Source organism: Epinephelus moara, chromosome 6 (assembly GCF_006386435.1).
Source record: "Epinephelus moara isolate mb chromosome 6, YSFRI_EMoa_1.0, whole genome shotgun sequence".
Classification (NCBI taxonomy): Eukaryota; Metazoa; Chordata; class Actinopteri; order Perciformes; family Serranidae; genus Epinephelus; species Epinephelus moara.
In genome coordinates, this window is record NC_065511.1 from 6539595 (window position 1) to 6565350 (window position 25756).

General features: G+C 40.1%; 1 protein-coding gene across 1 annotated transcript; it reads left to right on the top strand.

Annotated features, from left to right (window-relative positions):
• The first annotated feature begins 289 nt into the window (after positions 1-289).
• Positions 290-23872, top strand: LOC126392356 (cytochrome b5 reductase 4). Its single transcript, XM_050047718.1, has 15 exons — positions 290-817; positions 2228-2381; positions 2986-3086; positions 3759-3843; positions 5602-5683; positions 5792-5849; positions 6195-6288; positions 7544-7576; positions 7678-7800; positions 8872-9012; positions 10701-10847; positions 13783-13933; positions 16088-16174; positions 19328-19489; positions 21150-23872. The coding sequence occupies exons 1-15, from the start codon at positions 734-736 to the stop codon at positions 21202-21204; spliced, it is 1557 nt and encodes a 518-aa protein (XP_049903675.1). The 5' UTR covers positions 290-733; the 3' UTR covers positions 21205-23872.
• The last annotated feature ends 1884 nt before the right edge of the window (positions 23873-25756 follow it).

A 25756-nucleotide genomic window follows, 5' to 3' on the forward strand; every position in this document is an offset into this window, starting at 1 on the left:
CAACCATTTTGGAGAGCCAGCATGCACAGTAGTCTACTGGAGCATGATTGCACACCTGGAAGTAGGCCTACTACAGCCATTATTATTAATATGAAACCTGTGCTACTCCTGCAAATTATCTGCGTGATAAAAAAAAGACCATATTCCTCAAAGAACTTGCATTACTTTGTTGTTACTTGAAGCATTTGTTAAGTGCCGGCTTCCTTCTCTCGTATCCTTTGCAATGTATGATACGAACAGTAGAGGGCAACGGAGGGCCGTCGCAACTTGATGACAACATTTGTTGACGTCGTCGTCAAAGTCTGCGACAATTAATGTAGTCTTTACACCGTGCCGAAGCACGAAGGCAGGAGTTAGCTCGCAATGTATCACTAGACAGCGAGTAGCTTATGAATTTGCTTGTTAATCATTTTATTAACACGGCAAATATTAACTTTAGTCGACAGTATATAACTGGTTGTTATTAGTTAGCATGGTAGACAGCACGCAATGCCGTTTTAGCTTAGCTTAGCTTAGCTTAGCTTAGCTTAGCTTAGCCGTTTAGTTAAGCAGCATTGCTCAACACAGTTTCAACAGAGATGTGTCAAAGAAAAGGAGGAACTTGTTACGTTGTCGGTAACTTTTAACAGCTGGGTGTGGCTACAGCACTGTCGTTCATGTACCATTGTAGTGAATTTCTGTTGGTTAAATAGGTTTTCTTCGGAACTGGGGCTGCTTCAGAAGCGTTCACAATATGTTGAACATTCCGACCCAGTCGTTCCCTGCGCCCTGCTCCCAGCAGCGGGTCACTCCGTCCGGACAGTCCGGGAGGAGCAAGGTAAGTTATCACTCTAACCACAACAGAGAAAAACAGTTTACCTTTCTGTAGACTCGGTACCAAACTCTCTATCTAGGGACTGTTACTCATCAGAGGAGGTGGGTGGCTGAGGTGTGACTTGGTGTTTTTTGCCCCTCTTGAAGCTACAGATATTTTTCCACGAGCCTCCCTAAGGGACCGGTGGAAAATGCACGACCCTCCCCCACTGTAAATTGATAATTAGACTTTAAAACTTATCTTGTGATAGTTGATAGTTAAAAGTTTAGGAAGAAGTGCTGGAGACAGCCTCAGTTTTTCACTCTTATCATGCATACTGGTTTGTTCATGCAAAGGGTTTAATTTTGGCCAAATTTGAAATGAGATGTGTAGAATAAAGTGCTATTGGTAAAATATAACGTACTTTAAGCTCAGATTTTGTTAATGTTTTTTTTTTATGATGGGCAGTTTCTGGCTGGTAAAAATGATGTAATTTTTGTGATTTTTAAGAAACATCATCTTATGTAATTTTTCTTTAAAATCAGCTGTAAAATAAAACCAAAATACAACCAGTTACAGTTGTATGCCCCTTCCCAAAGTCAAAATAAAAAACATGAGTCCATCCCCAGTGCTTAAAAAATATTTTACATATGTCCCCCTTTTTGCACCACCCCCTCCCCTCTCATTAATAACAAACAGTCCCTAAGCTAAATTCCTCAGAGATATAATCATACATAAAATCAACAGTATAGCATTTGAGAATTTAAAATAATAGCAACAATAACAGCTGGCCTGTGATTTCACTTTCTCTGTATTGCTTTGGCTCATTTCTTGAAATAGTGTTAACATGCACATGTGTTGAAACAGATTTTATGGTACTTCAGGAATGGACAAAATATTGGAAGGAACACCATCACCATCCTCTGGTTAACAACAACAAACCATTCCCCGATGACATGTGCATGGTGGAAGCTTACATTATCCTACAAAGATACAAACGTTAGCAGTACATGCCTTACCAAACCTTTCTCAGCCTCAGGGATGAGATCTTTGTACAGGGTGTGCAGGAGTTTTTGGTTGTTGTATGGACCAATTTAGGGAATATTTGTACTCACACCATTCTCAGATATTACAGGATACATAGTGATCCAATAGCATATCCACCGTGGCTCAGTGGCCTGTAATATTTTGGCCAGATTGAAAGCAGCCTCATCCACAAACACAAGGGTGTGAGAGATTTCACTTCAAAATATCACACAAAATATGTGTCGCTTGTAGACTACAGCAAGCATAAACCTGGCTTAATATTCTGTTACCACGTTGACTCAGCATGACTTTGCACTTAGTTAAATTTGGTCCTAACATGCCTTCACACACCCTCCAGAGGAAAAATAAATAGCCAGATTATTCTCTGATTCTCCCCTCCTTAATCAGGTGGCCTTAAAGCCCGGCCACAGTTTAATGGACTGGATTCGGTTCTCCAAAAGTGGCAAAGATCTGACAGGGCTCAGAGGACGCCTGATCGAAGTTACTCAGGAAGAGCTGCAGAAACACAACAAAAGAGAGGACTGCTGGACGTGCATACGAGGTGAGCCTGCAAGGTGGTCTGACATGGGACAAGGGCTCATTCACATTCAAGGGGAACACATGAATAAGTTAACCTGCATGGCAGCTGCAGTATTTTTTATTTTTTTTTAAGATATTTTTTTGAGCTTTTTAGCCTTTAATGTATAGGACAGACAAGTGTGAAGGGTGAGAGAGAGAGAGAGGGAGTGACATGCAGCAAAGGGCCACAGGCTGGAGTCGAACCCGGGCCGCTGCGGCAACAGCCTTGTACATGGGGCGCCTGCTCTACCACTAAGCCACCGGCGCCCTAGCAGCTGCAGTATTTACCAGGCTGGAGAATAGTTGCAGTAGTGTTTTGTATATGTGATGGCCGGCTGAACTGGCACAGACAGTTTTGCCCACAGGGCTCAGTCTTTAAATATAAATGTCAATCCCTAAATTGACAGTTATACAGGTTTTTCTACTGTGGTTAATAGTGATTTGATTGGCACAAAATCACTCTCCAAATCAAAAATTCATTAATATCAGAACATTTCTAATGTCATTATTTTAAATCGGTGTCTGTGCTGTTACCAGTCTGTCAGCAGAGGGCACTGGATCATGATACAAGCTCTGTATGTTTTCAGGTATGGTTTACAATGTGACCCCCTACATGGACTACCACCCTGGCGGAGAGGACGAGCTGATGAGGGCAGCTGGGATAGATGGCACTGACCTGTTTGACCAGGTATGGAAGGTGATGGAGAAAGCAGAGTTCTGTTGTTTCCATCTAACTGTTAAAATCTAAAGTTACAAACGGTAAAGATGCAGTCCTGCCTTTCTAGGTATTAAAGTTAGAACAAAATGACTTGTTTACCTTGAAGGTTTTAATAATCCAATAGTTGATATTTTTTAAAGACACTGCAATTATTTTATATATCTGTGAAGTTTACTTTGGTAAAAATCCAGTAGGTATAGTTTTAACAATGAGTGATGAACATAGTGGTCTGCCAGTGTACAAGTGAAGAGAGCTTCTCTGCTAATGAGCTGCAGCTCTTACTGAAGGCCACAGGCTTACCAGTTTTTGTAGCCATCCATCCGAAAATCTTAATTCTAGTTTGCTTTTCTTTCTGTTTTCATGTTGCTCTTTTTCAAAATACATTTTCCATTTTATACAGAATTTGCTACTAATAAAATATGTTTTTCTGAGCTTTGAGCTGATAAAAACATTCCTCTGCCTGCTGTTTGTAAGTTATCAGGGCTGAATTAAAGGATGTCTGTCTGAGCAGTGAATATAACTTGCCCTGAAACATGCCCCAGAACCTTGGGAGGACTAAAACATATTTTGTTTTGGCTGTGGGTATGGGTGACTTGATTGGTTTACATGTGTTCCCGTGGTAACGTGTGTGTTTGTACATAGGTTCATCGCTGGGTGAACTATGAGTCCATGTTAAAAGAGTGCCTGGTGGGCAGGATGGCAACTAAGGCCACAACAGCTATTAAAGGTACACACACACACACACACACACACACACACAGTGAGCACTAAAGGCTGTGCTTTAGCTGAGTTGCAGTGGCAGCAGATCAGTGTTCCATTCCCACTAATGCAGTCACTGTGGGTTCTCTCTCAGCCACAAAGTTGAAATTACGATGATGTCTTTGTGGTTTATCTGACAGTTACAATTTGAGGTACTGGACAATGGGGGGGGGGGGATGAAAATGCAGAAAATAGCACCACATTTATATGTACTCATCAGCCAAAACATTAAAACCACTGACAGGTGAAGTGAATTGATCTTGTTATAATGCAATGTTCTAACTTATATTATGCAGACCAGATTTTAGGTTTTTAATTATTTATTTATCCTCCGAGTAGTACAGAGTGCTTCCCTGCCCTGTTAGAGCATACTTCACATCCACAGCAGTCACAGGCCTTCTCTTAGCGTTCCTGTTATAGTTGGGTGACAACATCAACGATCGTGTTTCGCAGGAAGACCTTCAGCGCACCACAGGTCTCCTCACCGAACTGACTGGAGATTCGCTTCACTCCACCATGGCAAGCCAACATACCACAAAAATTGTTCAGGAATGACCCTAGGAACGTGACAGAGAGGTCAAGGTGTTGACCGGGTCTCCAAATCTCCCAGATCCCAATCTGATCAAGCATCCTTGGGATGCTCCAGCAACCCACCTTGCAACCCACCTTGCACCCCGCAGGACTCAAAAGATCCCCCACCAACGCCCCGGTGCTGGACACCCCCAGAGGTTCTTTGTCCACACATCGACAGGTCAGAGCCAAGTCTGATCCACAGTGGGGCCTCTGACCTGTCGAGGCATGGATATGGGGCCTCTGTGGATTGGAATCTGGAGGCCAGATCGATGCTTTGACCTCTTCAACATTTTCCTCGGGCCATTACTAAACAGTCCCTATGGTGTGGCATGGCGTGTTGCCCTGCTGGGTAAGCCACTGCCATCAGGGATTGCTGATGGCAGTGGCTGGGTGGTGCGATTCAAGTGACATTCATATGATTGCCAGGACCCAAGGTTTCACAGCAGAACATTGCATTGTGACAAGATGATCAATGTTATTCACTCTACCTGTCAGTGGTTTTAATGTTTTGGCTGATGGGTGTATGCCACTGTGTAGTCAAATAATACAAGTAACTAACTTACGTATACATAAAAAATATTATTCAAAAATAAATATTTGATGATATTTGATAAATTATTTATTAAATTATTTACTTGAGCACAGTTATTTAAATAAACAAATTAATTTTTATCAAACATGATTTGTTATGTCGTGTTCATGCAACAAAATACCTCCCAGTCCCAAAAGTAGTACCCAGTATGTGTCACTCTGAGAGCTTCTATAAAGTCAACTTGTTACTGTCAGATGGTTGATAAATATGGGCTCTGATGCTGCTCTGAACGTCTTGTGCACAGAAATATGACAAATGAAGATAAAAAGGGATTTACAAAAACACACACCTTTATTTGTTTATTTATTAGGATCCCCATTAGCTTTGCCCTAAAGCGCAGCTAGTCTTCCTGGGGTCCACCTTAAAAACCTGTTACACATTAAACCAAATTAAAACAATGCAGTACCTAAAAATAAACACACACCTTACTGATGTGTAGGGCAGCTTGATTGTCATGTAGTATCAAAAGGAGTGAAAACCCAGTGGCTGCCTGGAAATCTTTCTGAAGAATTATGATATGTCTCAGTGGTGGTTGGCATTCATTTGTGTTTTTCTCTCCAGCTATCATCTCTCCTGCACCTCCGACTGGCCTCGCCCCACCCACGTCAGTGGCTCCTCCTCCAGACAAAGATGCTCGGCCTCGGTATGGAAAAACTTACGAGAAAACAAATATTGTACAGATGTCTCAGAATGTCACAAACTACATACTCAGTGACATTATTATTATTATTATCTACTATCTGTTGTGTAGATTCGACTGGTTCCAAACTGATGCAACTGTTCATCTGGTCATTTATGCTAAGAGGAAGGTAATTACCCATCAACCATACACACATCCATAAGGCATCATATCAGTCACTTAGCTCTGGTAGCATACGGTGAAAACTGCAATTGAAAATGTCAGTAGGTGGTAATGACCCGTCTTGATCTTCACCTTTGTCCACCAACCATGTGAGGTTTGGGAGGGGATGATGATTGAGCTGCCTTTCTCTGTCTAATCATTAAACATAACTTTGGTCAGAATTTTTGATGAAAGCTTCAAGCCTGTAAAAGCTACTCAACTAGTCGATTTTAGTAAATGTTACATTTTAATAAAAGTTTAAAGTTGCCTGGTTGAAGATGGCACATTCATGCATATTGTTTTTTCCTGTTAGATTCCCAGCTCAGGCTGTACCATTGTTGACCTTAAGGCGGGTGTTCTACGACTGGAAGTGCTGTTGGGGAAAATGTCCTACCTGATACATTTATGTGAGTAGAGTTATGACTTTCTATATTTTAATGTGCTGTCCTCTGCAAGAACATAAGTGAGACACACTGAGGTGCAGCACATATAGTTCACTTCTTTGCTCTTGCTCCTGTAAAGCTCTTTGTAACTGCTGTTTTTGAAAAGTGCTACACTGTACTAGTGTATAAATAAAGTTTGCTTGCTTGCTTGCTTGATAGTAGCAGGATTGCAGGCAGCAGAACATGCACTGTATGCGTAAAGAATGAAAACTGGTAGATGCAGACAGAGAATAATATCACATAACTCCATATAAAGATCCTTTCAGAGTTATGTGTCTGCTCCTCATCAGTGAACTCCCTCAGACAGCCTTGTTATGATCAGTCCTGGTTCCACATCTGAATTTCTAAAATGGTTATCAGAGCCTGACAGATAATGCATATATATATATGTGTGTGTTTGCATTTGCATTTTTTTTCAGTGATCCCTCAAATGTGGTTATCAAACACTTGTGACAAAGATATGTAATTGGAGATGTGAACATTAATGGTGTCCTCCTCAGCTGTGCTGTAACATTAGCTAGCTCAGTGGTACTTGGTCAGTTAGCAGTAGCTGTATGCATCCTTCTGTGCAGTGTTATGGTTGAGGATACGGGTGTAGTTCACTGCCCTCTGCCATATTTTTATTTACGCAAAACAAGCCCATGTTGTGTGTTGGCATGCGTCTGGGAGACTGTTGCTAACTGTGAGTTTTTTAAAACGATAATACTAGGCATTTGGAATTTTATTGTAAAACCGGACACTTTTTCACCCCTATTTAGGACAAAGTCAACAAATATGAAAATCTGCAGTAAGATCCTGCACTGTGCTGGGTCACCAGAAATTTAGAAGGAGTGTAACAAACACTACCATTGCAAAACGTATGGTGTAATTGTTATTTACACTGTTTAGATTACAGTCTGTTATATATTTTAACACTAGTTTGTTGTATTATTATGTATTAATATAAGATATTTCTTTTATTGGAATCTTCCATAAGTGAGGAGGACTCTATGATTCACTGACTGTTTTACTGAAAAATATGGCTGCTGAAGCTAAGAAGCATTTTAATGTTGTATCTGCATTTGCTTTCAAAGTATGCTGTCAGACAAGGTGCTGACATCATGGCATCAACCAGGATTTGCATGCAAGCGTAATATTGGACATGGATACACTGTACACTATATTACACTGCTTGGCACATGACTGGTTGTAAAATCTACTGATTTTCATACTCTTTCAGGTCTAGCTGATGAAGTTGAGGAACAGGTCACTGGTAAGACAACAGCTTGATTAGATCAAAAAGAGAAAGATAATATCTGCAAAATCTGTGTTACTGTCATGTTATTGTTTTTAAATTGTCATTTCTTCCAACAGTCCACACTGCCTTCTCAGTGGGAAAGATCCAGGTCAGCATACGCAAACAGAATAAAGGAAAATGGACAAGTCTTGGTCAACCACTGGAATTTCACAATACATTTCTACGCAAAAAAGACAGAGGTGAGAGCCGCTGTACATCTGGACATATTACGCACTACAACTGGCTTTTGTCTTAAGTGGGAAAAGTTACAATCAGCATTCACTCCTGGCACACATTTTTTACACAGAGTGTACTTTAGCGCCACAACAAAGTTCTTCTGTTATGCTGCCTTTGCATTTTTACACAGAAGCAAACACCATTGGCATCATGTAGCTCCAATATGCGATTATAGACAGCATGCCGTCATCCCAGATGCAAAAGAGCCATGACGGCATAGCATGTAACACAACAGCGTCGGCTTCTAGTGTGCCATCAAACATATGTATGTGTCAGCAGAGCTTTATAAACAACAATAATGGCAAAACAAGGCAGTAACAATCATTTATCGTCCCTATATGGACGCTGATCTTGCCTCCATGATCCCTGTGCAGAGGGTCAGGAGCTCCTAATTGTTTTCCCAATTTGTGGACATTTACAGCTGCTGTTCTTCCTCAAGTCAGCAGCTAATTCCTACCACCTACTTTTTAAGTCACACACATAATACATTGTTTAAACGTCACACTGTCCTACCCATGGTCCCGTCCTACCCATTGTCCTGTCCTGCCCATGGTCCTGTCCTGCCCATGGTCCTGTCCTGCCCATCATCCTGTCCTGCCGGCTGTCGTGTTTATACAAACACCATTGCGGCGCTGTTACTACCATCCATGGCAGCTTAAAGGCAAGACCACTCTGTATCCCAACTGAGCGATCGTACCTTATATACCGCAAGGTGAGGCGGGATAAGGACATGATACTCCCATCTTGGAAGGGCAGTGTAAAAGCAGCTTAGTAGTCACAGGTATTTATCGGCTCCATCTCCCATCAGCAGTGACGGAAATATGACACCCCGGTGGAAGTGCTAATTTTCCCCTCTTTTCTGGCATAATGCAATAGCCATCTCTGTTCAAGCAGCACACAAAAATCATTCCAAATTAGTTTGTACCAAGTTCGAAAGAGAGACTGAATAAGTAACAGATATACAAAAAGAAGTAATCACCGTTAGCATGTTGTAAGTTGATAATGAGTCTACATCAATGATCTCCTTTTTACAGCTCTCTACTATAGGGATTGTGTGTTGGTGTCTAAGACTGCGGTGAACCACAACACCCATGTGTTCAGATTGCAGCTTCCACGTGGGACTGTCATGCATGTGCCTGTTGGAAAACATGTCTACCTCAAAGCCCTCATTCAAGGTAAGGAACCAGGCAGACAGACCACACTACTGAATATAGTGAGTGTTGTCCTCTATACTTAAGCAAAAACAGTTGTTTTTCAAACAAATTGAAATAAACTTCTTCATATTAACAAGAAAAACATATATGCTGCTACCTTCAGTGGTGAATCTGAAGTACACAGGATTCCAGTAGGACCCTGCCAAAGTTTCATTGTGATATACTGAGTCAGCAGAAAAAGGGACTTGTTAGGTTATTTACCATGGCTGCATGCTTCCTTATCATCCACAACCACCAGGCACAGCAGGTCCCATTGCTGCCTCTTTTAACAGTCTGCTTAGAGCTCCTAGAGATGTCTAATGTTGCTGCCTCTCTGGCATAGATCTGCCCTCTAATCCTTGATACTAAGCATATAAGTCGTGCTACTCTGCTAAGGCTATGTGCTTCATTTTCCCTGGGCAATGAAAGCTTCACAGCATAACATGCAACAAAGGTCCCAAGTCTGGAATTACTTATTCGGCATGTGCAGTAACCAGTTGTCTACCAAGGCACTCCAGTAATTTTTTTATCAAAATGAAATGAAATTTTATCAGTTGATGCATGTTGTATGTGTAAACATTCAGGTTTTTCATGCAATGATAAATAAATTAGCTTTAAAACAAACACAGTGAAATCATGATTTAAGATATTATGGACACCACTGTCAAAAAGTTCTGTCACAACAGCTTGATTGGGTCCAGTCAGATGGCTGAGACAACCACTGTATATTATTTTAATGGTCTTTGGTCCTTTAAGATTGTAAAAAGTCCTCTGTACAAATAGATGTTATTTTGTGTCGGGGTTTTGTAAATGGTGAACAGAAATGGCAGAAAGAGACAAAGATCCCTCTGAGCAAAATAAGCATCTGAAAGTTTTGCATCAAATGTGTGCAGATTTAAATAGAAACAATTTCCTGTTTCAGTGTCAAGTGCACAGGACTGCCTCTAACAACTTAAAATGAACAGGCAACGCGTTGCTCTAACAAAATTATTCTTGAATATCTGCATCTAGAAATATCAGACGAACATACTGCCACAGTTCAAACCTATTAAATCTAAGTACTTAGTAGACTGCAGAGGGCCCCAAATGAAAAAATGGACTAACTCAATATTAAGAGCTCATTTTCACTGGTGTGTCTCAATAGTGGTCGAGGGTCACTGACACTGGACTGGAAAACAAAGTTGAGATCCAAGTTCCAAAAGTATTTTTCTATGATGCAGCACTGTTGTAATCATTTAATTCTTCTTCTGGGGCCACAACTATTTCAAATGTAAATGATACATTTGGTGTGTGAATTATACTGTTTTTATCTCTTAAATAGACATTATTGAAGGAAAGAGGAAAAACATCACTACAACAACTGACTCCAAACTTTTGAATGGATGTGTATATGTTGTATTATGATGTCCATTAGGTGGCACCAAACAATGTCAAGTAAGTCTTAAATGCCATGGAGAGAAAATACTGTAGGAAGAGGAATATTACTCCATTTAGACATTAATTACCACATCAGTACAGATGCATGGAGGATCTCTACTGAGACACCCTCAAAGCACTATTAATGCATTGGGTGAGGAGGACTGAAGCTGCTCTGGAACAGACTGGAATTAACTAGATACTTTATTTAATAATATCATAAGAAGTTTGATTGAATTGTTGTCCATATCCAGACACAGAGGTTGTGAGGCCATACACTCCGGTAGATCAGAACCTGGCAGCTGCCTCCCGCCACTCCTCACAGGAATCAGATCTCTACCTCATGATCAAAGTTTACCCTGACGGAGTGTTCACCCCACACCTCAACAGCCTGCACATTGGTAAGTCGCAGCCAGCGTGTCACAGTGTGTCATGAGTACATACATGATGTTACCGCTACATCTTTATCATTTTCGCACGACCTTAACATATTTAATTAAGTCAGTCTCTCTCTGAGACTCTGCTCCAACTGAATTCTGGGAGTGAAGCTGCCGGTTTGCTTGTCGCATAGTTGAATAGCTGCAGAATGTTGATTTTGTTTTGTGTGATCAACTGTGCAACACTATGATTGCCTTCCAAGAGACACTGATTATGAAAATGTGCTCAGTTAAACCCATTTTAAACGATGTTGCATCTTCCCCCCCACTATGCTTTCACTTACTCATTATACCCCAAACCACAGGCCTGTTTGCATTATTAATGCAACAGAATATGTCTCATAAATTAACTTCAGTGAAAATTAAATAAAGATGAAACGATGAAAAAATATTAAATGTACAATATGATATGGCTAATGACTCACTTAATTAAGAAGACGCATGCAGCTGAAGGCTAACTATGTTATGATAAGATTACAGTTTTTCGCCTGCTGTAAAAATCATTTGTATGTCAAGTTCAAGTTTACTGATCCACTACACTACAACTCCCTATCCATTCTACCATGGGTGATTATTACTGTAATGTTTTTCTCATTAAGAATCTTGTTTCAAACTATCTTTTTGTATCCATATATCATACTGGTACAATGCAGCTTCCTGCCTATTTTGAGGTTCCCTAAGGTGATTATGGGAATATGAATTCAATTTGGGAAAAATCGGAGATTGCAATAGAAAGAAGGGGAGAGCTAATTATTTGAAATTTTGGGCTGTACGCAGAAGATCAGCACAAACCCAAACTTGAGCAGATGACCTAGTTGACCACCTGTTTCTGGTGTTCAGTCAGTCTTTCACTCAGTATGTTTACATGACATTAGAGAAAATAAATTAATTGTGTTAGTCCGACTATAACCAGACTTTTAAATTACATGTAAACATGTACTAAGTCAAACTTCTCAAAGTCAGACCAACACACCCAGATAATGTGACTGGGAGTCTAATTACTCCTGCATGTATACAGCCAATTTGACCCAAAGTTGCCCCGGGCTTTGACCCAGAAGTTGAATAGCATTAAATGCTTAACAGAAGAAGAAGCTGGTAGCCAGAGCCATGCATTTCTGGTTGGACGAGGAGACACAGTTCATGCTGTGTCAGCTGAAAGAGTTAAGTAATTAACAGCATGAACAAAATGTACAGAGCTGTAAAGTTGTCCACCACGGCACCAGTTTGCTGCTAGCTAACCGTAGCTAACTTTTTGTCGATCGTTTGGTCGTATTTATTTGAACACGGAGTACACGGACGTACACGGATGCAGAGCTCATTGAAACTGAAGAGCGGACGAGGAGAGAGAGGGAGCAGTGTTACTTCGGTAGCACATATACTAAAATTGCAACAGGCAGAGGAACATGTCTGAATCCAGCTAAAGGTAAACACAGACGTTCATTTCTCCTTTCCGTTATGTTGTCAGATAATTACACTAACAATCCCAGACTATCTGTGTGGAAAAAATGGACTTTTAGTGGACGTATTTTGACATTGTTTGACGCTGTCTGAGTGCCCTATTATTTAATATAGCGCGCGCTCACGGGCTACAGGCAGGTCAGCCCTAGCTTCATACTGGAGAAATGTCAAATATTGAACATCCTATCGCTCATTCAGACAAAAGTAGATCGGAAAATAGAGCCCAGGTTGAAAAAAACATTATTTCCCCTTTAAAGATTCAGTGGCGGTATGCAGTACCAGGAAGAGGAGAGAGCGGCTGCCTGCTAAAGCCCACATTTAGAACCAGTCACGGCCGCACTTTAGGCCAGAAAATAGATCTGCTAGCAATAAATGCAATTTTAAATACCACTTTATATGTTTATTAATTGCTTTTAACTCGTTCCGAATTGCCTCTTAATCATCCGTGCTGTATTTTGGTCCATGCTGGATGGAGCCTTGCCCGGCCCCGGACATCTCCCTCTCTCCCCCAGCCCCTCCCCTAGGAGAGAGTCCGGTGGTCCCCTATGAGCCCAGCCTTCGAGACCTGCAACACTCCATTAAATATCATTCAGTTCATCAAAAAATATCCTAATTAAAATCAGTAGTGTAATAAGCAGATATGTTCTAGAGGAGAGTGGGCAGAAGCTCTGTGTTTACTTTTTGCCTACTTATAATGAACAGCTGAAGATTTAGTAAAATGTTTTTTATCTTTCTCTTTATGGTTCTGGTATTCATCCAGCTGGCTTAATTGTCCCTCAATGCACCCTCTCCTTGTTTCTCTTTACCTTCCCCTTCATGCAGAAGGATAGCTAACAGCTGAAGGAAATGGAGCTCTTAATTCAATCAGTTAATATTTTCACCGGACTGATCGCTCTGACCCTGAAACATGCCTGAGTTTCTATTTAAAGAGTCATAAACATACCCACCGCTCTGCTGCCATCAAGCTTTTTCAAATACCTGCATCATAACGGCTCTAATGACAATTATTTTCCATTACTGCTCTCCTGGTGATGTTACATAATGCTAATTTCCTGCTCTACCTTTAAATGCTCTCCATTAGGAGCTACTGTGGGCTAGTTTTAGAGGTCAAGTGGAAATGCACTTCTCTGTTGTTATTATGTAATTTCTAAACCATCACTCACATATAATGATTGTCCCTGTATAGGCCTATAAGGGTCACACTCTCTTGGATGTTCTAATTGTTTAATTCGCTTGATATATTCATATTGACATCACTGAATCACAGTTTTTAGGAATGTACACATTGATCAATTAAAAAGTAGAAACTGAATGAAAATGTTGCCAATTGTCAGTGTGTTTTCACTTCTTTTCGACACCCTTAAACTTTATTTAATGTTTGCTTGCACTGTGTGAGCTGTAACTATATGCTGTTGTTCACTTCTCTGTTGTTACTCTCTAGGTGACTGTTTATCCGTTAGTGGTCCAGAGGGTCCCTTCAGTCTCCGGCCCCTTCGTGATGTCACATACCTCTACCTATTAGCAGCAGGCACAGGGTTCACGCCCGTGGCTCGCCTCATCCAACTGGCTCAACAGGACATTGACACCATCAGGTGGGAGCTATCAGAAGATTCAGATCAGGAGGCACAACACTTTAGCCATGATTCCGCCAAACACTTAGGATATGGTACCCTTACAACCGAATGTAACCCACACACACATGCACCTAAACTATAGATCTGTTTTGCGTCTCCAATGTATACAGTGCTCTTAATGTAGGTGGGGCTTTTACCTGATGGTAAAAGCCACTGTTACCTGATGATAATAGCCATGTCACTGCTCCACCCAGCTCTCGCTGCATTTGCTCTTCACAGACAATGGAGAGGATCGTCTGCACCTCCCTAATTGTCCACAGAACAGGGTTGGCAACATTTTAAGAACAAAAAAGATCAGGCGGGAGTATTTAGAGGAGGGTTTTTGCACTGCCAAAGTGCACAGGAATGAGGCTCTTTTTTTCTCAAAGTGAGGAAGTAGAATTTGCAGTTTGCATAAAACAGGAAAAATTCATATACATTTGTTCAACGCTTGAAGATCCAATCCTCACTTAAGCATATTTATCGCTAGAGGGACATTTAAAACAAATAGCATGATCAGTTATAATATTGACATTTAAGGTGTGTTGATTGATTCACGATGTCAACTCATGCATTAAGTAACATGCAAGAAATATTCCACCTTAAGAGTCTTTACCCAGCACAGTGAATTCAGATATTTTTTTCTCAGTCTTAAGCTGCTAACTGCTAGTAAAGATGAAAAGGCAACAAAGCATCCTTTCATTTTATAGTTAGAGTTGACTTTAGTATGAACATTTCATTTTTCATACAGTGGAATGAAACGGTTCTGTTGGTACAACTTATTCATACTAATTGTTTTTTTTTTAAATTGTCTTTCACTATACTGCCTCTGTATTTACACATGGAAGCCCCTTTACTTAACATGCTCCCTGGGCACTTTAACATAAAAGTCACAATGTCAATCTTACGAGTAGGGCTGGGCGATAAATCGATTTTATCGATTAATTCGAATTTGTAGTTTAGGTCGATTTGTTTGAATGAAAATCGAGTCTCTCTTTAACATCCTCCACCGACGCTCCCCGCTGGGCTCCCGTAGTTCAGAGTGGGCTCACCCCCCCCCCACTTGATACACAAACATCATGGCAGCAAGCGGGGAAGAACTTATTCCCAAGAAAAGGAACGAGTTCGGTTTTGTGGCGTCAGACACAGAATAAACAGCACCCCGCTGCAAAGTGTGTCTGAAGGCTGTTGCTACCCAAGGTAGCAGTACTACCAATTTACTTAAAACAAATTCAAGCACTTGAATAGGGAGCAACACCTCTCCCACTCGGCTGCATGCCTCTGTTTGAGGTGGTAGGAAAACACTGCCATATGATGAGAAAGGGGCCCGGTGGAAAGCGATCACGGATGCAGTCGCGATGTATCTTGCAAGAGATATGGTGCCCATATTTACCGTGGAAAACCCGGGGTTTATTCACATGCTGAAAGTTTTGGAGCCCAGGTACCTGCTACCAGGCCGTAAATATTTTTCTGAAAATTGATTTTAAGTAGAGGGGGAAAATCGATTTAAATCGTGAATCGGATTTGTTGTGAAAAATTTGGAGATTTTTTTTTTTTAGGCCATATCGTCCAGCCCTACTTAAGAGGTTGGACCAGTAACATATCTGTATCATTTTCAACCGAACAGTCTGAATTATATGCAGTCAGATTACCATAAAGATTACAGCAGGACAAGGGGACACACGCTGTAATCATTTATATGTCTCATTATTGTTAGTTTATCTGAACACAAAAAATACGTGTGTGTGTGTGTGTGTGTGTGTGTGTGTTTAAAGAAGCAATAGTCTTTATCAGTGCACACCTAATCTAAATGTTAATCCCTAATATTAAGTTTAAGTATTGTTGTTCTAGATTTAAATGTGAAGTTAGAATTGCGAGTGTTGTAGGACTGTGAGGTGAAATATATCTGTCTCTATGTGAAATGGTCATATTAAAAGATGTTTAATAACATTTAATGACAATTGTATCTACAACCCATAGGAAGAAATGTATTTCCCCTATAGAGAAAAAAGACTCCTTGTCCTCACTGTCGTCGTCAACCTTTCCCATCCAATGCACTCAGTACTGTTTGCGTCACTGATTATAAATCCAAGGCCCTGCCTGATAATCCACAACATGTTTGTGTGTCCTCAGAACAACCAAGCTGCTCTTTTTTAACCGACGAGAGGAGGACATTCTGTGGCGCTGTGAACTGGATGAACTGGCTGCAAATAGTGAGAGGTACGGCAGCTGTGTGTTTGTGTTTAAAGCCTCATAGTGTTTGTCCCTGTTACACCACAGCCTGCAAATGTTAGTTGTTAGAAATTAAATTCGTGGAGTGTGTAAGGGAGTGGTGTGAGGACAGCACAGTGTGGGCTGCTGTGAATTAAGAGATTTCTGAGAAAGAAGCAGAGGAGAAGACAATTCACAGGCAGAGAGAAAGAGAGAGGGGGGGAGTTGTTGATTAGTGTCTACAAACATTTCCCAATATGCCTTTATAACCATTTATATTTGGGGAAAATATTGAAGAGAGAAGATCTGATCTGGGCCTGTGTCTTCTTTCAGTTGTATTTAGGTGCATCCACTTAAATAATCCATGTGGAAATGCTGATATGGCAATACGTTAAGATAAAGTGCACCTATTACAGTATACAGTCTATAAATAGTTTTGCATTGACAGGATGTTCCCACAAGGCTTCTGATTGGTTGCTCCTAACTTTAACACCCCTCTGTATGGATTTTAAGCAGATTTGATAACTACAGTCAGTGGCAATTTGGTTGGCGCTTTACAATAAAACATTACGTGCTACCTGGTGCTAAAACAGCATGCTGCATTGTATGCATTACAACATAATTTTTAAAAAGAAGGAGAGATAAATTGGAAGTGTATAAAAATAGTTATGGAGGCTAGCAACAGACAAAGACTTGCCGATTAGCAGAGATGGGGCACTCGAGTCACAAATTTGAGGACGAGAGACTTGCTTGACTAACACTTCAACTAAAACTCAACTTGACTTTGACTTTGTGTTCATGACTTGAGACTTGACTTTGACTTGAGACAGATGACTACAAAAGTACTTGACTTAATTTAATATTTGTATTTTTCTAGATATTGAGAAGTTATTTTTCATTTTTAACTGTGATGACATATATGTCGCAGCGTGGGAGGACCTGCCGGCTGATATTCATGCCCACGCTATGACAGCACTGTTCTTCTGCCCGCAGCTCTCCTCAGAGGAATGGCAGTACATACAGCGGCATCATGAGCATGAGGTTCTGACACAGCCACAGTGTGTAACGACTCTTCCTGCCTGCTGTCCCAATATAGGTTCACTATCTTTGAGAGTGTGTGTCAATTGCCATGCGCATCCGCACGCCATGAGATAGTTTCCCTGGTGATTTTTTTTTTTTTGGCCTCCCGTCCTTGCTCGGCTTGCATTCGGGGATTTTAACAGTGTTATTATCTCACCTGCTGTTGCACAGCAGCAGGTGTGTTATGTAAGTGGAGTCTTTCACCCTGACCAGAGGGCTTGGAGCAGGAGAGGAAGTATTTTAATCCTTTACTCTGATAAAAGTTACAAGTTAAAATCCTACATTTTAAATATTAGTTAAATAAAAGTGAAAATGTACTAAAAGTGTTAGAAGTAAAAGTACTGTAAAAATGTCCCCTGTGACTGTTGTAGTCTACTACTATGTATGATCTCATTAGATGATTCTGACTCATGCATTAATGTAAAAGCATTTAGTGTAGTTGGCTGAGGTTCATTTTTAACTATAAACTTATAATTATTTTTTTTTACGGGTTAATCTGCTGATTATTTTCTCCAATAATTGATTGGTTTGGTTTGTTAAAATTCTGTGAATAGTGAGAGATAGTGTCACACTTACCAAGAGCCCAAAGTGACATAATTTCATCTTCATAATTTTGTCCAACCAACAGTTCAAACCTCATCATAAAAATTGCTAAATAATAAAAAGTAAAAACATCCTCACATTTGTGAAGCTGGAACCATGAAATGTTTTTGCTTTAAAAACAACTTAGATGATCATCAAAATGGTGGAAAATTTATTTTCTGTCAACTCATTACTTGACTCATAATTCCAGCAGTACTTGAATATTTTCATATGTTTCAAGTGCAAAATCTTAATTTTAAAAGTAACTAATAATTAAAGCTGTGACATAAATGTAGTGGAGGAGAGGTAGACGATGGCATGAGAAGAAAAGACTCAGATTTGTACTCACAGTACCTGAGTTAATGTGTTTAGTTTAGTATCTTATATTATCTATATGAGTTTCTGGGTATGACTTGACCCAACTTACCTTGACTTGCTTGAGACTTGAAGGTTATGACTTGAGACTTGCTTATGACTTGCACATGTGCGACTTACTCCCACCTGGCGAATAGACTCCACCCATGTGAAGCATCTTCAGGAAGTGTACATAGGCCCAAAAGAGGACAGGATCCCCTGGATGCTGGTAGTAGAGCAGTATAGCCTTAGTTAAATGTCCCTCAACTTCATGAAGGTCAAGGTGAAGGGGAAGAGATGCGTTGCAAAGCAGTAGGTCTTGAAAACAGAATGAATGAATTCAAGACTTTTTTTAAAAACAACATCCAGAGATTGATTAGCTTGAGGAAAGCGGACAGTAGGTCCATTGGTCAGATTCACAGGATTGTGAACATGGAGATGTTGACAGCGTGGAAAAGCTGAAGTGTGGTGTAAAAGATAATGGGGAGGCAAAACAGAGGAAGTTCACTCCATTGGGGAAAATGTGGGGATAAAAAAAAGGTCTTTGACCAGTGAACTTCCACAAAGCTTCATTATACAATTTGTATTTACTGCAAACACTTCACTTCCTGTGTCATGACAAATTCATACAAGTTTGGTATGCAGTTCACCACAGTACATCATAGAAGGCAATGTTGAAGAATCCTAAGTTAAGCTAAAAATGAACAGAATTTAGAGTTTGTGACCTTATGTAGCCTTTATTGTAGAGGACATTAGGAAATAACTGACAAACTGAGGGACAAGGTGAGTTGCAGTGTGAATGCACACGGTGCTTTGGGGCTGGACACATCTACATTTGTGTTGAGGCAGTTAAATCATGAGAGACTTATTTAAAGTGAACAGTAATTTATTACGAAACACACAATATGATGAATGGTGAAAAGTTCTTTGGTGATGACAGTATGATTGTCTTAGAGAGATCGTGGCAAAATCTGGTTGGATTAATTTGGGGTGACACCCATAGGAGCAGAGAGAGTTGAAAATGAAATGGGAGTGTAAAGAGAGTCTGACTGAACTCTGCAAAGCTTCATGTGTGAAATTCAAATAACTCTCAGCTTTACAAATTCTTCTGCTGTGTTTCTGTCTGTCTGTCTGTCTGTGTCTCAGGTTTCAGGTGGAGTACGTCCTCTCTGATCCGTGTGAAAGCTGGACGGGCCTGAAGGGACGGGTGGATGAGTCCATGCTCAAGGATTTCCTCGAAAGGCCGGATGGCTCCAAATGCTATGTGTGTGTGTGCGGCCCCTCTGCCTTTACAGAGCTGACTATAGGGTGTGTAATGAAACCTTTATCACTGTTTTAATGCTCTGAGATAAGAGTGCATTTTACAGGATATGTTCTTTTTCTACAGTGTAGGTCTTATTTTTGTAGATCTGGCAACAATGTCTATCAGTTATGATAACGTACTCTCCCAAGTAATTGCAGAGATTTGGGAACACTTTATCATCACAACAACAAAGTAGTTGTAGTGACGTTTGTGATTGTTTAGTTTATATATGCAAGGAGGCTACTCTGCTGAGAGTTTAAGAAACAGGAGGTTGTCGTGATCAGCCATGTTTTTTTTTTCTTTATGTTCGGCATCATTTACCTGGAAGGCTGGTTGGTCAGAAGTTGGAATTTTGACTGGGAAATTTCAACCTCTGACTTTGATAGAAATACAGTATAAGGTTGTGGTGACAGAACTACACAATCTTATCAGGTAACTGGTCTGGGCTCCAGTATAACGGACATTTCAGCATAAATTTAGAAAGGGCCTGTCTGGTTCAAGCTTTGTGAAGTTTTGTTGACCAACTAAAAATCTTACATTTTTCAAAAATCGTTATAGTGAGATAGTCGCTATTCACGGATAAGAGAGAGCCACAATATCTCCATATTGGAAATTTGCCTTTAAAGGTCCAGTGTGTAAAATTTAGGGGGATTTAGTTGCAGATTGCAACCAGCTGAAATTTTTTCCAGTTAGAATTCCATCAGTGTTCAGGGAGTTTTTACCAGGAGCTAAATTGTCCACAGATGTCTCCTCCTCTCCAAACAAACGCACCAGGTGAATTAAAACCAGTTGAAACACTGAATAAAGCAGCTTCATGTTATATATCAGTGTTTCTTTGACGCCATTTGGCACGTCGGAGACGGCCAGCCTTCTCAGCATCTGCAAATGTTTGCTCACCTTATTTTTGATCCAGAGGTTCAGTAGGTTTTTACCATGATCTGAATTATCCACAGAGGTCTCTTCCTCCCCAAAACAAATGGAGCAGGTGAATCAAACCAGTAATAACACTGAATAAAGCAGCTTCACATTAGAAATAAGTGTTTCTCTGTCGCTGTTTGGCATGTCGGAGATGGGCCACTAACCTAGCACCTGCTAATCTGTGCTCACCTTGTTTTTTTTTAACTGGGAGCTAATTTATCCACAGAGGTTTCTTCCTCTCAAAAACATAATTTAAATCAGTAAAAACACTGAATAAAGCAGTGTCATGTAAAAAAAAATCAGTGTCACACTGACACTCACATTGTGGAGGGGCTGCTTCTTACGGTGGCCGACACGAAAACACAAAAATGTGAATGGCCCTATCGAGAACCAGTGTTTAGTTTGTCCATTCTGGGCTACTGTAGAAACATGCCAATCTTCATAGACGAGTATCTGCCCCCTATATAGATGTAAATGGCTCATACTAAGCTAACGAAAACACAACAATTCTTAGTTTCACTAAAAAATTATGAGTATACCTTAGAGAAAACAAACATATTATATTCCATTTCTGCCAATATATCAGCCTGAATCCTCCACACTGGACCTGTGAATGGGTGTGATGGTTATTTGGAGAGACACGTAGTAGTTACAGATTTATGGCGAGTGATTCTTGATTGTATCATCTTTGTCTTGCACTCAGCAGTTTCTTACCTTGCTCTCTTTTCCTGTTTGTTTCTCTTTCAGGTTGTTGAAGCAGCAGGGCTTCAGTGAAGAGGAGCTCCATGCCTTCCAGGGCTGATGTGCTCGGCTCCGACCCAGTTCCACTCTGCAAAGACTGTGTGCCTGTGTGTGTGTGTGTGTGTGTGTGTGTGTGTGTGTGTGTGTGTGTGTGTGTGTGAGTGTGTCAGAGAGACAGAGAGACAGAGAGAGAGACCATATTTATGAACTCGTGTTTGTGAGAAATGAATGGAACATTGTATTTCTATGCACCAAGGACCTGACGATGCTTATAGCAGGCATCACACCTCAGGCTTTGATGGGCTGTAAAAATTCTTCTGATTCTGGACAGTTTGGTCAGTGTTTGATACAAAGTTAATATAACTCTGAAATAAAAGGTTAAACATTGTAAATGTGTAGAATAAAAGCAGAAAATGAGACAGAGAAATGCCTGAGATGATGTAAACTGCTGGTGTATATGCAATAATAAAATAGAATTAATATGACCAGAGTGTAGCAAAGGATCTTGTGAAGTTACAGTATTCATGGATGTTACTGTTCAGTTACATGGATGCAGTTGCAGGAGAGTTATAACCACTGCAGTGAAATAAAATGCATTATTGTGACATTTTTAAAGGTTACTCTCTCATTCATTTAGCCTGGGCCAATTTTCATTACTATTCTGATTGTTGTTTTGACTCACCGCAGTTTAATTTTGAGTCATCAAATTGACCTTTATGAGAAGAGATTATTTGTTTAATCCTTTTTAAGAGCACCCACAGGCTAAAACCTGCTTCTGCTGCCTTATATACAGCGAATCTTGTCACAAACAGAAAGGAAACACTGTGATGTAACACTGTACTATAGTGTGGTGTTATATGACTGTTCAGATGCGGTGAACAATGCACACATGTTTCACAGTTAGCAATCACACACTGATGTTACACTTTAATTATCAGGAGTAGGGCTGCACAATTTAACAACAAAGCACTTTCATCGCAATATCAATATGCGCGATGTAGATGTTGCAAAAGACTGAACTACGATAAATAGTATATTTGCATGTGTCATGCATTCACGTGATGCATGTCGTGTTGAAACAGTGGCATCTGGTGACTTAAGGCCTGCTAGTTTTGAAAGTATTTCTCGTGTAACAGAAACCACTGAGAGTGAAATTTGTGTTTAGGGTGTTATTAGCATATGGTCTGTGATGTCTCAGTGTTTTTGTTTTTCTTGGGCTCTGCATAAATCTGACATCTGTCCACCTTCCGAACCAGAAGTTCACTGCACCACAATTTCCCAGTAAAGATGGCATGGAGTTCCCTAGGGACTGCGGGTAGACCGTAACCTTGTATTTTAAGGTTCATAAAATACGCTGAATTCATGCATATGTAGGAAATGACAATAGTCATTCCTGCTATCTTACATCATAATGTCTGCTGTGACGGCAGATGCTGTATGTGCTCATGTCAGTGGCCAGGGTAGGCACCGTTTTTCTCTCCTGATGATGTTACACTGTGATAATGTGATTGTGCTACTGATCGATACTGTACTGACTCATTTTAATAACCTAATGATATTTTTTTATTCAGGGGACAAACTGTGTTGAAAAAATATTTTTACCAGCGGCTGCCATTTTCTTACTGCATATATTTGTTCATAATCTCAATAAGCTAAAAGATAACATAAAAACTCTTCTCAGAATAACAGAGAATAAGTATATTTCTCAAAATGTTGAACTGTGAAATTTCTACAATAAGTTTTTTAGGATTATTCAAAGAAATTCTATGGATAATCCATAAAATGATCACCAGTCCTTACCGGGGACTTAATTGGAAATATCTTAACATAACTGCATTTCTTTTTTTTTTCAAATTCAGTGTGCATTGTCTGGGCTCTATGTTAGCAGCACAAACCTACATCAGAAAGACATTAAAACACAGATTTGTTTTGTTTTTTAAACCTGCTTTTCTCAATGATTTTACAGGTGTAAATCACTGTATCTGTATAATAGTAGAATGAATGCCATAAAACTTTTTAATTATTATTATCCAGTGTTGACACAGATCAAGACACAGGTTAGCAGCCACACAATTTGGTAAAAAAGACATTTGACATGAATGCTTTTTAAACTCCGCTCCGTTTCCATTTCATTTGCCTGTAGTGAGTGTATGCGTAATGACGTGAGGCATTACATGGTATTGGATTGGTCATAGGCTGTACTCGCCGATACCCGATACCGCATTTTAGGCAGTATCGGAGGCATTTCCGATACTGGTATCAATATCGGTACAACTCTAGTATGCATTTAATGGTGTACCTTTAATTACAACATTTACATTCACACACATTTACATTCTCCTAGTGACTGAATAATGGACATATTGTTCTTACATATATGTTATCAATCACCTCATTTACAGATGATGTGACATGTAATCACAGCTCATTGTTATATACATATACACACACGTGTGTTTGACACCCCTCTGCCAGAGTCAGTCATTTTGTGAATGTAGAATAAAATAAGAGTTGGGGAAACAGATGGGAATGTGCAGATATTTTCCAACTTATATGCAGAATATTGTTACCCAAGGCCTGCAAAGAATGCAGATGTGTGTGTCTCCTGATGATAGCTTTATTTGTGATGACATGCTCAAGTGTCTTGTTATGTCCTCTACCATGTCTACCACTGTTTAATAAGCCACTCCTCTAGTCTTGTAAAGCAGGTTAAAATGAACTGAAGGTCAACATTGTGTGTCTCATTTTTGTTTACCTGAAGAGTCTTCTGGTTTTAAACACAAGTGAAAGCAATTCTGATCTTTAAAAGCCTGCAAAGCTTCACCCTCAAAGGTCCATCAAGTGCTCCACATGCTCATCGAGAGCTACACAATAAAAACTCCCAGACATCCTTTATTTCTTTGCCAGACCAAATAATGAAGGCATCACCTGGCAGATAAAATCACATCACTTGATGAGCCAGTTGGTTTGATGGTACAAAAGTATCCGTAGAACACTCATATTTGTTCTCTTGGGGATGAATACTTGTTGCCTGCAGCAGGAAAAAAAATCCCTTTGAAGTAGCACTTCAGGTGTTTATATTAATCTAATAAACTAATAAAAGGTTGATCAAGCTGTTGGAGACCTCGTGATATATGAACTTGGACTAGAGTTTACATTTTTCTGATGTACAATCTTGTATAGCTATATTTCTATTTATATTCATGTAAATTCTGCTTCTGCTCATTTGTTAACTGTGAGCTTGACTGTTCATAAACTCAGACTCACTGAGTTCTGCTGTAGCGTGTGACTGTCAGCACTCTGCTACAGGCTGCTGTGATGATCGTCACTTACCTTATTGTACGCTGTGTTGCTACAGGGCTGACCCTGGAGCTAAGAATCACTCTTATTGTTCAGTGTGGAGTGCAGGAGGGTTCAGATTTATTGAAGTAACTTATTCTGCGTTAGTTGCTGCCATTATGTTTAAAAGTGCAAGAACTGAGCTAATGAGTAATACGGCGGTGGGATTAAAGGGTTGTGGATCAGTGACATGATGTGAAATGTAAATAGAGTTCATCTTGTAGTGAGCTTGGACATCAAGAGGCACAGTGAGAGGTCAAACACATGAGAATATGGATATCTGAGAAGGGTTAAAGAATTTTAAAAAAGCTGGAACTGTCAGGTTTTAAGTGTCATGAGCTCATGTCAGGGGGTAGGGACCCCTACAAAAATAACTGGTCATAAGATGATAACTGAGGTAGGAAACAGAGAGGGCACTGTTTTTTATTAAAGGGTCTCACCACCAGTTTATACATGAACTTGAGTTTACTCCTCATAAGGGGTACTTAGTCTGTGAAAACCTATATATAAAATCTTGCATAGTTTGGGAGGAACTTTCCCAACATTTCAAAAAACCTGAAAAAATTACTGTAATTCTGATAATGTTTTCATCTTAGCTTGCAAAGTAGACATGTGAAAGACATGGCCACTCAGGAGGCATGGTGGATCTAATGAAAGATGCTCTGTCTCTGCAGCTTCAGTCTTGATCAAAGTGTGTCTAGTGAGCTCCCCAACTTTATGGACTTCAAGGAGTAACAGCTAAAGCAAGCATGCAGCTGTGACACAGGGTTGCAAGAAGACACGGCTCTATATTAAGTAAATCAAAATGGTTAAAAATAACACCACTGCTCCCCATCACCTTACCTCCTGTTGCCAACTTGTGACAGCTCCTCTGCCTGGTTCCTGTGCTGCTTCTGTGTGTTTGGCAGCAGACCAGTTTTGATGCCCCTGCATGCACAAATTAGCCAGAGTCTGCAGATAGAGTCCTGGACATGCAAATGCACAGAGAGAATGGTCAATGGAATAGACTGAAAATGGCCCGTAGACTTTGGATTAGACATTACTAGTAATTTTATGTGACCACACAAAACTTCTGATGACAACAGCAAAGCTAAGACACAATTTGTAGTTGTAAATACAAAAAGGGGAGTTTTTTTGTTCCTGGATATTTCGACAGTTTATGTTCGCAACCTTTGGTGGAACTGTGAAAGGAGCTAAACAATGCTGGGATTCTCAGGATTCATTTGAGGTGTCGTTTGTGTGCATAGCGTGAAATGAAAGATACTGAGAGCACT

What these genes read in the sequence shown, in the direction of transcription:
- LOC126392356 (XM_050047718.1), top strand. Translation starts at nt 734, where the DNA reads ATGTTGAACATTCCGACCCAGTCGTTCCCTGCGCCCTGCTCCCAGCAG. An exon ending in GGCCACAACAGCTATTAAAG is followed by an intron (nt 3,844 to 5,601) that starts GTACACACACAC and finishes TTTTCTCTCCAG; the next exon opens with CTATCATCTCTCCTGCACCT. An exon ending in GACAAAGATGCTCGGCCTCG is followed by an intron (nt 5,684 to 5,791) that starts GTATGGAAAAAC and finishes TCTGTTGTGTAG; the next exon opens with ATTCGACTGGTTCCAAACTG.